Source organism: Antrostomus carolinensis, unplaced genomic scaffold (assembly GCF_000700745.2).
Source record: "Antrostomus carolinensis isolate BGI_N321 unplaced genomic scaffold, ASM70074v2 scaffold10189, whole genome shotgun sequence".
NCBI classification, from domain to species: Eukaryota; Metazoa; Chordata; class Aves; order Caprimulgiformes; family Caprimulgidae; genus Antrostomus; species Antrostomus carolinensis.
Genome location: NW_010337864.1, coordinates 66,922 through 80,095, shown reverse-complemented (window position 1 = coordinate 80,095; position 13,174 = coordinate 66,922). Strand labels below are relative to the sequence as shown.

Sequence of the window (13,174 nt, the reverse complement as noted above, 5' to 3'; positions counted from 1 at the left end):
CCTTCAGATACATATACTTGTTCCTTAATCCTCTTGCTCAGGAGCTCCAGGAGCTCAGGAACTAAAATATTATAAAGACTGGTGTTTGTAAAAAAAATGTTATGTGCTGTTAAGTGTTATGAGAAAAATCAGCAAAGCATTTTCTCCCAAATATGTATGGAAAATCTTTAGCTAAGCTAAATACAAAATTTGTAATGAAAAGATTACTTTCCCTTAGTCCCTGTGTCATCCATAGCTCTTTGTGAACACCTGCATTTAGTAATAACTGACTCATCACTCTTTGAATTTGTGTCCTTCTGACTCTCTCATATATTGCATTATGGTCTCCAAGGAATGATGCCAAAGTGTACAGGTTCTTTCTCCCTAACTAGAAACTCAAAACCTCACACTTATTTCAGGAATATTTTTTTCAGCCTAAATACAGCAATAGTAGTGTCTGTTGAAGGAAAACTTGTAACATTCTCCTATAAACACTTGGAAAGAGTAAAGAATGAATTTGTGAGATAAATGTGCTTTTCAAAGTCACTGAGTCTGAAATTATTCCCCACTGGGACTAATCTGACAAAGGAATACTTTGTTAAGTATTTAGATGAGGACCTCAACTGTGAAAGTCAGTATTTTACCGCCACAAACGGTATTTTATCTGTAAAAATAAGGACAGATTTCATTTAACTCTATTCTGTTCTGTTAGTTTTTAATATTTTACGGAAGTAATCTTCTGTTTTGGAAACTTCTCTCCCATTTAATACCAGGCATAAAAATAAGATACTCTGTGATTTGAGAACATCACTTAGAGTACCTTACCATCTTTTCTTTCTCAAGCTGTTTTCATTAAACATGTGCTAGCAATCCTAAGTAGTTCTTGTACATAATAAGTGAAAATGATGTATGGTGTTCTTCAGCCAAGATTCTCTGTGTCATGCTTCTGGTAGAATAGGATAACCAAGAGATCATTACCTATCCTCAGAAATTGATACAGTGATATATATATATATATAATATGGTCTTTTATTATCTCCTTCACTTACAGAAAGGTCTGGCTTCACAGTGAGACCAGTTGCTGGATACCTGTCTCCCCGAGATTTTTTGGCTGGCTTGGCATATAGAGTTTTTCACTGTACTCAGTACATACGACATGGCTCAGACCCTCTCTACACACCAGAACCGTAAGTTGCTGCATTTGCTTTAGCAATGAAAAAATATGCTCACTAGATTCTTAAAAGACTCAATTGAATTCGCCTTCCTACAAATGTAAAAATCTGCTTACACCATTGATGACAAAACCCTTCACATTGGTGAACTATAATTTAATTCAAAGGCTTCTTTTAGACTTTTTACAAGGATCTTAAATAACTGGCTTATTTATATGGTGGGTCAAAAAATTCTATCTGGATTATATTTCAGTGAAAAATGGAGTTTTCAACTAAACATTTTGAAAAAGTGTCTAAAATTTTATTTTGTGTTGGACAACTAAGGAAAGAAGTTGAAAAAAAGCCCTGAACCCCCTGAAAAAAATTGCTTTTAGAATTACAGTTTGGTCTTCTTGTATCCCTATTTATTTGAGCCAGACTCCACAACTGTACTGCATTTCTCTCCTGTAGCACAGTGCAAGGAAGGCAGGCAGTATTCTGTCACCCAGGGAGGGGATATTAGATATGAAGCCCGTTATAGGGAACATGTTTAGAAATAAGAGACACTTTAATTATGACTTTCATGGGACAGCATTGCAGCTTTTCCAAAACAGAATATTGTGAGTTTAGGTGAAATATTGTACCATTTGGTCTCTTGATGAAAAGTAGGGGGGAAAAAAAGGGGCAAAGTGACTGTAGTTCTTGTCTGGTATTGAATATGGTGTGCTCTGTGCAGTAATAACAGAACAATACATGTCAGATAATATGGAGGTGTTTTGCCAAAGGCATCCACTGATCTTGTAACCACAGGAATGATGTTTTTACAGTGAATTGGTCATCAGACGGTTAGCAGGAAACTGTAGCTGTTGTTTAGTCAGCTTGGACTATTTGAGGTTATTTTATTTTTGCCAATATTTACACAATGGGTTCATACATATATATTCAGCCCCAGTCCTGTAAAAATTTGGACCTATGCCTAACTTTGATTTCATTAATAGACTGCCAAAATCATGGAGTAATATTTTTGGCTATAAAAGGATTAATGGAATTGCGAATTAAGCTGTATCTAAAAATGCTCTAACATTATTCTCTCAGGAGTCACCAGGTGGTGCTGTTACACACTTATCCACTTACTGTTTTCCTTGGGGTGTGAACTGGGCAAAGTATTTGCTGAAATGCTGTGAGGCTAGTTTTGTGTGTATGTTTCTTTTGGGAAAGAGGTGATAAGCCCTGAAGGAATTAACTCACTTCTGTAACCTCCATAATTAGAATTTTAATCTCTTAAATTGGTAGGCAAATGGCTACAATGTAAAATCCTGATATAAGGGCTTGGATATGTGATGCTGGACCTCTCTGGTCTATCTGAAAATATCTGTAGATATTTCAAGAAAAAAAATTACACTTAGGGAGTACCAGGTTTTGCACCAATTATTTCCTCTACTGTGGGAAGCCAGTGTCTCAAATTGCAGCACCTGCCAATATTCAGCAAAAGGATGATGACATATATTAACTTAATACTAACTAGAAGAACATTTTCATCTATTGATAGGGGATTTAGCTACATAACTCCAACAGAAACAAGGGAAGGAACATCTTTCAGGTAACAATTAAGTGCATCTACGCTTTTGCTGTTGTTCTCTGGTTCATTGATTTGTATATTCAAGACCCCTGTAGTTTTCAGGGTGCTGCTTCCATTCAGAATTATGCAGTGCATCATAACTGATCCTTAGTAGTAACAGCAACTACTTTTTTTGTAGCCTTCCTGGTCATGGTGTCTGGAAAGTCACTGTGTAGTAATAATAGTTCAGTTAGAATGAAGATTTTCATTCCTTATTTGGGCTGAGCTTAAAAATCCAGGTTATTGTCTTAATACCTCTAAATATGAATAACAGAGGAATTAAGTTGTCATTTTCTAATGATGTTACTCTCTTCTTGCAGACCTACTTGTTCACATAAATGAAATAATGTGTACTGACTATCAGGAACTCCATAGGAAAATTTTGAAAATCCCTTTTTAAATGTGTTTAATTTTTTTCATAAGATAAGAACATATAGTAAGTTTTATCAAAAAAATCTAGAGGGAAATTCTGGCTTTTTTTGAAATCAGTGGTAAAACTAAATTGACTCAAGTGGGGACAGCTCTTCATCTTCTGCAGTAGCTGCAGTGCCCCGAGATCTGCTGGTTGATATATGGGGCCATAACGAGGTTTGCTGCAGGTCCCTGGCTTGGTAAATGTTGCATTTCAATGATATAAACCTGGTAAAAAGACTCCCTTTGACTTCAGTGGGCTTTCCATCAGATTTAACACTCGGGTATAGAGCTAGATACAAATTAGAGAGTTCATTTGGTTTGATCTGTATCGCTACTATATGCATTTTAAAACATTTCTTCCCGAGTTTCATTATGTTTCTACTACATTCAGAGAGCTATATAGATTTCCTCTGCTCTGCTAACTAATTTACTCTAAGAAAAATCTTTTGCTGTGAAACGTGCATTACAAAAATCTTATTTTCTCTGAGCAATGTGTGTGAATAAATTAAAGGAACTTAATTATTTTCTGAATAAAACAAAACAAAAGGATCAAGCCTTGGTAGTTAAGGGAAGAATTATATTGTTTAGACTATCTACAAAGGGCCAGACTGGCAGGGAAATCTGAGCGACTCCAGTGACAATCCCATGCTGGTTCCTGGTTTGGCCTGGAAGATTTTTTGTTTGTTTTGTTTTTTGTTCATATGCTTTTTGTTTCAAGGTCTCCTCTTTGTAACTGCACATTCAAAATACTAATTTGCGTCGTTTTAATGGAAGAATCTACAAGCTAAAGGCATTAAAGAAATATCTTCTGCCTCCTCATCCTCCTCCCCTTGTCAAGAGAGACAAGTTACTGGGAATAGGCTTTGTCCTTTCTCATTTTGTCTGCAAGGGTGGAAGTGACACAAAGAGCCTGTGTTACAGTGCATAACTAGGAACAACATGTCTTAGGTTATTTGTTTCTGGGAGTTGTGACTTCAGCACAGGAAAACAGAGATGCAGACACTCGCTCAGGTACCAATAGTAGCGATGCTGCTCTAGAAGCCTGCCTGGATACAAGCGTGCTTACCTGGAGCCAGGAACTTGAAGCTAGTACCACGGTATCTTCTTTGCTCTTGTTATTTGGACTACTGATATGAAGTTAAACATATCTGGACTGGTGCATAGGTGAAGTGCTGAACAATCAGTGTTGATTTCTCCAGTGAAGATGAGAACTGGAGTTAGAGCTCTGTACTTCCAGAGAATGGGCGTTGTGGCCATTTCTGTGTTGGAAGGTGATGGTTGGAGGAGTCAGGTTCCTCCAGTGAGTTGTTCGGTACTGACAGTTCTCTGGATGCATCTGTCAGACTGCAAACTCCATTTCCCTGGTGTCCCTTGTATCGTTAGCAAGCTAAATCTTGCAGGAGATGACAGAAGGAATTGTTGTGATGACCCTTCTTGAATTAATTAAAGAAGGGTCATTAACCTTTGATGATTATCCACTTAAGTGATGCAAACCATTTCCTGAGCAAAGAGATGGATACCATGAAGAGCCAGCCAATTTTTCAAGTCCGAGCACCAGTGAGGAAGGGCGTGCTATCTAAGCTACAGGCCTTGTGGTAGGGAACTTTGATCTTCTTGCAAGACTTAGAGCATCACCAAAGGGGTGTGGAGATGATAGAAGAGAAGCCCTCTTATCAACACCTTTTGAAGCAATCGGGAATTTCCCAGCTTTGAAAGGATGTGAAATGATGTAGAATCAAGGGAGGAAAGATCTTACTTTCAGGAGGAAGGACAGGATTTACCAGGCAGTGGAAAACAAATGCAAACAATTTTCCTTATGCAAGTATGACGTCTGGTACTGTTCCTGGCCAGCTGTACATACCAAACATGTTTCATGGGTGTTGACTAAAAATACTGGCACACAGTAAACTTGAGCACTCAGCCTATATTGCTACAACTGAATCTCTAGTCAGTGTCCATGGACCATGTTTATTTTATCATGTCAAGCACAAGAGTATTTGTTTACTTCCACTGCTTCTTTGGGAAATACATATGTCTAGGAAGAAAGAGAAATGAGATCTGGTAATTCCTCTCTATGGTTGAATGAATTATTCATATATGAAATTGGCTCAAACTTGTCATGCACAATTTCAGAGCAGTGCTTGTCTCACCAAAAAGTGTGAATATAACATGGGCAAATGTTGCTAAGCATCTGTCAGTGAGGTTATCTGGGCTGAGAAGAGAGATTTGTATGTAACCCTCCAATACTGGAAGTATATTTGATAAGCTTTTTGTGAGGCAAACTAGGAATGTCAAAAATGCTAATCTTCATTTGCATGCATTCAGAAGCTACTATCTACTACTGTCTACCTAGACACAGTTGACACAGGCTTCTTGGTGAAGAGTACTGAGTAAGGAGATTTTAAATTATATAGAGGGTTGTTTTTCTGTTCATGATTTTTCTGAAGTGTCAGGTTCAGTGTCTTTTCAAACAAAAATAGTTTATAAAAGACAAATTGGATTATTTCGAATAGAAGGCAGAAAACTTGATGTTTTCTCCCTGCCTTTAAAACATTTGTTTACAGCTTAGGAAAAAAAAAAAAGAAAATAAAAAGAGAGAAATGTCTTTGAAGAGACAAAAGCAAAGGAAATGTCAGATCTGATTTTTAAAGTGAACTTTACTGCCAAGTCCATTATTTTCTGTGAACAAATGCACCAAAACTTTCTGAATTGTTTGAGAGCTTTTATAGATGATGCATGGGCACTTTCGTTAGGTTGGTTAGCAATTTTTTGTACACTTACATCTGCACTTTGTTGTGACTAATAATGCACTTACAGGTGTGGACAGCAGTTCGTTCTGAAACGATTAGAGTTCTCTGCTTTTTCTGAAATCTGCTTGTTGAAAAGTGGACCACATACTGAGTACCCAGTAATTGCAGTAGGAACTCAGGACTAAGTGAGAAATTAAGCACAGAGAAGCCTCTCTAAATATTGCCCTGAATTTCTAGTGGCAAGTGGCAAAATATTTGGCTGTGGAGCTGTACCCACATGTGGAAAGGGGAGTGGAGGAGATGAAGAGGGAATATGTTGGATTTTGAACTTGATTCATGTGGAGAGAAATGCTGAAAATTGTACTTGTAAGACATCAGGCTTTCCTTTGGGGACTTCAGTCTTCATGGAAGACAGCAATGATTAGGCCCCCCCACTCAATCTGGAAATGATGTGGAAATCATGGAACAGATGGGGTTAAATGGTTGGGGTATGGTTGGACTTGATGATCTCAGACATCTTTTCCAACCAGGAGATTCTATGATTCTGTGAAATATAACTCATTTAATAGAAGCAAACCTGCATGTTTCTACAGAACTATACACAGTAAAAAACGTATTTCATGGTAAGACTTCTAAAGTAGAGGCAAGACCCATGTAAAATGGCTTATATTAAATTAATTAGAATGATTATGGCATTAATTGCTGTAATGACTCTTTTTCATTTCCATTCCCTTAGGGATACGTGCCATGAACTCTTGGGACACGTGCCTCTGCTTGCTGATCCCAAGTTTGCACAGTTTTCACAAGAGATAGGACTTGCTTCACTGGGAGCATCTGATGAAGAAGTTCAGAAATTAGCCACTGTGAGTCAAAATCTTTTTGTGGCATGCTCTCTCATCTGCCCTCCTCTTTGGCTGATGAAGTGGCGTGCATTGTCTTATTAGCGCTGACTGCATTTTCAGTTTGCAGATGACTATGATGTGACAATCATGGAGCTTTAGGTATTTTTCCATTGTTTTTAATAAAAGCAAAGCTGAACACACTAGTCTTCAGGTAGTCAGTTTTACGTTTTATGTGCAATAACAATGAGTTTTCAGGGCTAGCTGAGGTAGGTTTTTTGTGCTTTAAGGTGCTGAAAACAAGTTAGCAAGGTAATTTTGTGAAAAACAAAATGAAACAACCCAAACCCACAAACCAAAACATTTTGGTGTGTGCTCTCAGCTCTACACTGTTAGCTCCTCCACAGGTGGCCACTTTGGCTCTTAGTGCTGCTATTTCTGTACTCACTGTTCTGTTTTGCAGCTATTCACTGTATTGTATGTAGCGTGTGATGGGTTTTGAGATGACATTGCATCCTTGCTACTGCTCCTCTTGGAGAATATGTAGTTACTAAGCCAAGCCTGTGCAGCAGTAGATCTAGACTGAGATCAAGTGCCTGAGGCAATGGCTGTGAGATGGATTCTATTTTGCATCAAATGAAGCACATGCCAGTAGATAGTGTGAACTGGAAGAGGTTGTGTGTTACAGATGTTAGATGCTACTGGCCACCCAACTGGACTCTTTTTGGCCTTTGTGTGAGGGACCCTCAGGTTGCACTGAAGGGCCCTGTGGAGTTGCCAGGGCTCTCAGCTCCAGCCCCCCTGTCAGCCCTCCTGTATTGCCATTTCCAAATAACTTGTATGCAGCCCTTTGCGTTATGACATAAGTTAGTGACTCCTGGTCTACACCACTTGCTCCGTTCAGTTGTTTACTGTGTGCTTCCTTTTGTGGATCCCGTTAAAACTAACGCTGCAAATAATTTAATGAACTATATTGTATTAAAAAACAACTCCATATTTAAATATTTTATCCCATGAAAAATTCTGTGAGATCTAGCAAAAGAATTGGTTACGTATCCAGCATGCTACTGTTTTTCTACATGAGAAGTTCTGTGGGGGTTTTAAAGGACTGGAAATAACTTGGACACAGTGTTGAAGGTAGATTCAAATGACATTCAATTAAACTGTAATAGTTTTGATGCACTAGCTTAGAATCCCATCTACTGAAAAAGGTGTTTGTACCCATTTGTTTTTAATCCTGTATCCCTCCAGACAAGGCCACTCAATTAATTTAATCAAACTGGCCTCACTAAGTGTAGCTAGATATCTTGCTTATGGCCAGTTCCTCTCACATGCTTTGGGGTGTGTTTTTGGGTTTCCTAGTGGCTGTCTGCTGAGAAGAAACTGGTTTTTTGTATGGAGGAATCACGAAAGTTGCGTGTCTGTTTGCACATTTGCTAGGAAGGGGCTTGGTAGGAAGCAGACCTACCTTGTCACGACCTGCAGCCTTAAGAGAAACTACCTAACTGGCTGTCACTGTAGGTACTTTGAGGAAAACAGTATGTCCAAGTCTTTCACCCCAAAGTAACCTTGGCTGACAGGGACCTATTGCAGAGGATAGTGTGGGGACTGACCTGTTTCGGAAGAGATGTTAATATAAAGTGATGTCTGAATTTATATAAATGCTTTTACTCCTCCCCCTCACAGAAGTTCCCAGTTGTGACTGACTGTGTCATCCAACACAATGAGCTGCTGAATCACAAAGCCAAAAATAAAAGAAGACAGCTGAATCAGTTTCCCTTATCACACTGAGAATTTTATATCTGAGTCAAAGTTGATTTCTCCTCCTGTGCTGGAAATAGCTTTTTCAGGTGGAAGAGACATTTAGAGAGAGACTTAAGGAAACCCAAGTGGTGTTATTTTTTGTAGAAGCACAATGAGGGGCTGTACTCCCCTGGGGCAGGTGCTTGACAAATACAGAGATGTTGTTACTTGCCCTAAAATTTGCAATGTAAACAGTCAACTTGAGAAAGAACACCTTTCAGCAGTGGGGGTGAGGAGGCCAATAAATTTATTCAGCTGGGCACCAAATGTCACCTGAGGTGCTATTAACTGACTTTTGCAACATTCGGTCCCATTTCCATCCTGGATAACAACCAGAGACGCAGTGAGCTGAGAAATGCCAGCCAAGAGCCTTAACACAGAAAAGCAGTGCAGGTTCCAGTGAGACAACTTCAAAGTAAATAGAGAACATGCATATTAATGAGCTTGAAGCAATATGCCCAAAGCAAGCTTGCCATTAGCATGCCCTGTTTCGGAAGATAGTGACATTAACAGCTGAGCCGTTACAGGGAGGACAATGGCTTTAGGAACAAAGGAAAATGCCTCTTAGGAATTCAGACCAGAAAAGGAAGAATTATTACAGGTGATTTTGCTCCATTCTGCTCTCAAAAGCCACTGTGTATCGGCCTTGATAGATCTGCTCTTTGTACCCCATCAGTCCTGAGCTGCAAAGGAAATGTGCTCATGTTTTTGTCCCTGCAGAACTGACACAGTGGGTGTAGAGCAAGCTGGAGCCTGGTCCCTGGGCAGACTAGAAGTGTTTGCTAAATGGCAGTTAGTCACATCTGTGCAGCCCTCCTGAGGGCAGGGATTAAATGGGAGAGCATTGCAGAGGCCCTGGTGCTGGCCAGCTGGAAAGGGAATGAGGCTGTGGGGTAGGGGGGTTGAAAAGGCAGAGTGTGAGCTCCCCTTGACCTCTCATTTGAGTCTAGTAGTCAGGCTGGGGCAAGGAGAAAGGAAAGGCTTCTGCTCCTTTTTAAATGTAAGCGTTCTTGCCATGAGAAGTGGAATACTGAAAAAGCCAAGCAACTCTCTTTGCAGTGTTTTTTTTGAGAGATGCTGTTTCATTTACAAAGTTTTAGGAGAGTAAGAAAGAGAGAAGACACAGAAAGAAGTGACAGAGGTAGGTTACTGAAACCAGACAAAATGTTTGCACAATCCACTCTTTTGCTTGTAGTGTGGTATAATGCAGTTGCTAGTTGAGGAAATACGATATTGGCCATGCATATCTGGGGGCTAATTATTAAATAATTATTAAAGATAAAAAAGAGTATATTTTCTGCTTACGTATCAAACCATAAGCAGCAGGGAGGACTTGATGTGAGGTGTTTCAACTAGTTTATATAATACATAATTTACAACACATTTAACAGCAGATAACGTAAGATTTTGTCAGGAAAATTGTACAAAAAATATATCTTAGTTTACATTTCAGTATTACCTTGTAATTTGTGGACTTGGGAGCCAGAGAGCAGCTGTCTTTTTAGAGCTGCAAGTTGATAAGCAGGATCCTGTCTCTCTTGTTAATGGCAGAAGTGACTCCCGGCTCTTGTTTTCAGCACAGCTCTGGTGTCCCCTTTGTGAAGCAGTATGTATAGGATGCATTCGTGTATATAAAATTCAGTAAGCCACATTAACTGGTCGTGGTTCAGAAAAGAGGAGGTTAGCAGAGTGTCTGTGTTTTGTATGCAGTTTATCATCAAATCTTTCCACCCAAGAATTTGACCATTAGGGACTAATTAGTCACACTAAGTTTTTTTCCAGTGGTTTTTCACTGGAAGTTATGTTTAAAACTTCTGTTCTCTAGAATTGTAAAATTGTCACCTTTTAATCTTTCTTGATATTCATTCTGGTATTTTAACAATGTGGGACAGTAGAAATCAATAAATTTCTCTTGTTTTTGCTAGCGTTTATGCAGAAAACCACAATAGTGAGTTGCTTCTGAATTTGAAGGAATTGTGTGTGATGAGGTATTGTAAATGCATTTCATGCTTGCTGTGAATGTAAATGTTTTAACCTTGCCCAGATGATGACTGAGGCCAGTGGTTTATTTCTAAAGCTAAATTTAATTTATCTGTATATGTATCAAAACAAAAATATTTTAGATATATATGCTGGGATAACTGTAATGTTCAGAACCACCTCTCTGGGAGAAGTCAGTGGTAATTCACGTGAGTTTGCTTGCCTGCCTTCTCTCAGGATCTACGTTATCTGGTCTTGCCTTCATTCTGGTTCTCCCACGCTGAACAACTGACACATAATTCAGGACAACTACACATTATGTTTGCTGAGGAGATAACCAGAATGGAAGAAACAGGAGCATTGCAGATAAAGACTGAGTTGCATTTGATAACTTCGGGTAGATGCAGCATGGTCTCACTAGACAGAGGCAGACTGTTGCACTCTCTCATCATCACAAACAACAGATTAGATTTCCCAGAGGGGCTGTCTGATAGTGCTAGGCCATGAGCACAGCTTGTGAACTGGATTACTGTCTTCCTCCATGAATGAACAAATGGAGCTGAGAAGAAAACTATGAAAATATTTGAGATTTCAAACATTCTCACTGTGCATCTGAAAAATCAAGACTGCTTGAATGTTTCTCATTTATAGTTGCAAAATGATAGACAGTGAACTAAGTCTGTGATCAGCTCCTCTGCTGAAGCTATTCTGCAATATAAAAATAATTATGTATTGGCCAACTGAAACCTGGTATTGTAGCCTAAGAGCTGTGGCATTCACTGAGCATATTGAAGTTTAATGTTCAAATCTCTGCTCGATCTTTTTCCTGTATCCCAACTGCATTCTCTGATTGTGTGATGAATGCCAGGAGTGAGCACAGTGAGTACCCTACATCCACTGGTGACATAACGGAGTTTCTTGCGAAGGAGCTGCTTCCAGCTACACTTGTAGTTAATGAATAAAGGAGCTGCAGCATGAAGAGCTGGGAGTGGACGTGATTTAAAAACTGCTTGAGTAAATTTTGACGGACTTAAGGGAGACATACGAAATGACTCTGATTGGGGATGTATGTCACCTAGGGAAGATGAATCAGTTCTTAGTGTGAAAGCTAGGACTATAAAGCTGAAATCAGGTATGATGGATCTCTATAGCCAGACATTGTCCTGCCTCACAGCATGAGACTGGAAATACTGTGATCCATATTGTTCATCAGTAGATGGCCTGGGCTGTGTTTCTGTTCCTGACTTTGATGACTCAGAAACACCTATATGCAGATGTATTTGGAAATTGCCCCAAAGGCTAAACTGGAAACTGATACAGAAAGCAGAAGAGAAAGCTGATGAAACCTTGTGGCCTTCTTTACAAAGTCATACAGGCTGACTTACTGATGGTTTACTTTGCTTTGACTGGTGAGGTGTTGCTGGGGTCACTGACTGCTCTTCTAGAAGTATGCCCTAATTTGTGGGCTTGTTCTGCATAAAGTTTTAAAGGAATTAATGACAGGTAATGGTCCCCATTTTTTAAGGGCTTCTTTCAGCAATACTTTTTAATAAAGTAGCTGAAGTACTGATGTCAGGTCCTTCCTTCAGTATGCATAATCAAATAGGTGAGCAGAAAAGATGGTACTTCTATCACAGAACCAGACTAAAGGGGGAAAAAATTTGTAGATTCCATGGATCAATATTTAATATTTTAGAATACTGCTGTGTTCCCCTGGAGTGTGTTTTCATGGTCATCACAACAGAGATTCATGGCACAAGAACAAAATCTTAGCAGCAATACCTAACTAGCTTTGTAGTTCAAAAACAAATGGCTCTGTACTATATAAAAATAAGCTAGGACTTCAGAGAAGTTAATACAGGGAGAATTTGAAAAGTTCTGTTGCTGAAATGGGAGCAAATGCTTAATGTTTTCTTCAGGAATTGTGACAGTTTGTTGAGGCCTTTGTTCTGGGGTTTGGAGAGAATCTGTTTCCAGGTTTGGATCTATAAGAATTGCTGTGCTGGTCAGGCCACATGGCTGGTGCCTTGTGCCCAAGTGCAGTCATGAATAGCTGCTTAGGAGGGATGTAAGAACAGGGTGAACATACCTGATTATTTTCAAATATTTTCCAGGTTTGTGACCACTCAGAAACTCAGGTAACTCTTGAGCCAAATGTGCTTTCTGTGTATTTAATTATCCTGAATGGATTTCTGTCCAGAGATGGCTGTTTATCTTTGAAGACATGTAGATTTTCAGTACCTGCAGTAACTTCAGCAAAGAGCTCTATGGCTCAACTATTGACTGTCTGGTAAACTCTATCCTCCTGTACTTTTAAAACTGTTTCCTACTAGGTTTTTTGTATTTGAAGAGAAGATGATCAAATCATCCCTGTACATTCTCTCTATGTCATCATGTCTTTACAGAACTGCTTCATTTTCTCCCTTAGTTGTCTCATTTTCCATTTTGAAAATCAGTCGTTTGCTTAGTTATTTTTCACGTGAAAGATGCTCTGTAACTTTGAGCATGTTATTCCTTCCCTGAACCCTTTCCACCTCCCCCGGTAGAACTGGAAAAGAAAGAGAGAGGATATCTCAATCACCAGGCTGGGGAGTGGGGTGAATGAGCAGTTGGAACACCAAGTTTCGGTTAAGAGCAGCT

General features: G+C 39.2%; 1 protein-coding gene across 1 annotated transcript in view; it reads left to right on the top strand.

Annotated features, from left to right (window-relative positions):
* Window positions 1-13,174, top strand: part of TPH2 (tryptophan hydroxylase 2) — a gene marked incomplete at its 5' end in the record, with an annotated part of 47,921 nt that overhangs the window by 12,642 nt on the left and 22,105 nt on the right. Inside the window, 2 exons of the mRNA XM_010175318.1 lie at window positions 1,031-1,166; window positions 6,649-6,775. Of these exons, the coding sequence (XP_010173620.1) occupies window positions 1,031-1,166; window positions 6,649-6,775 (263 nt within the window). The remainder of the gene's footprint in view (window positions 1-1,030; window positions 1,167-6,648; window positions 6,776-13,174) is intronic.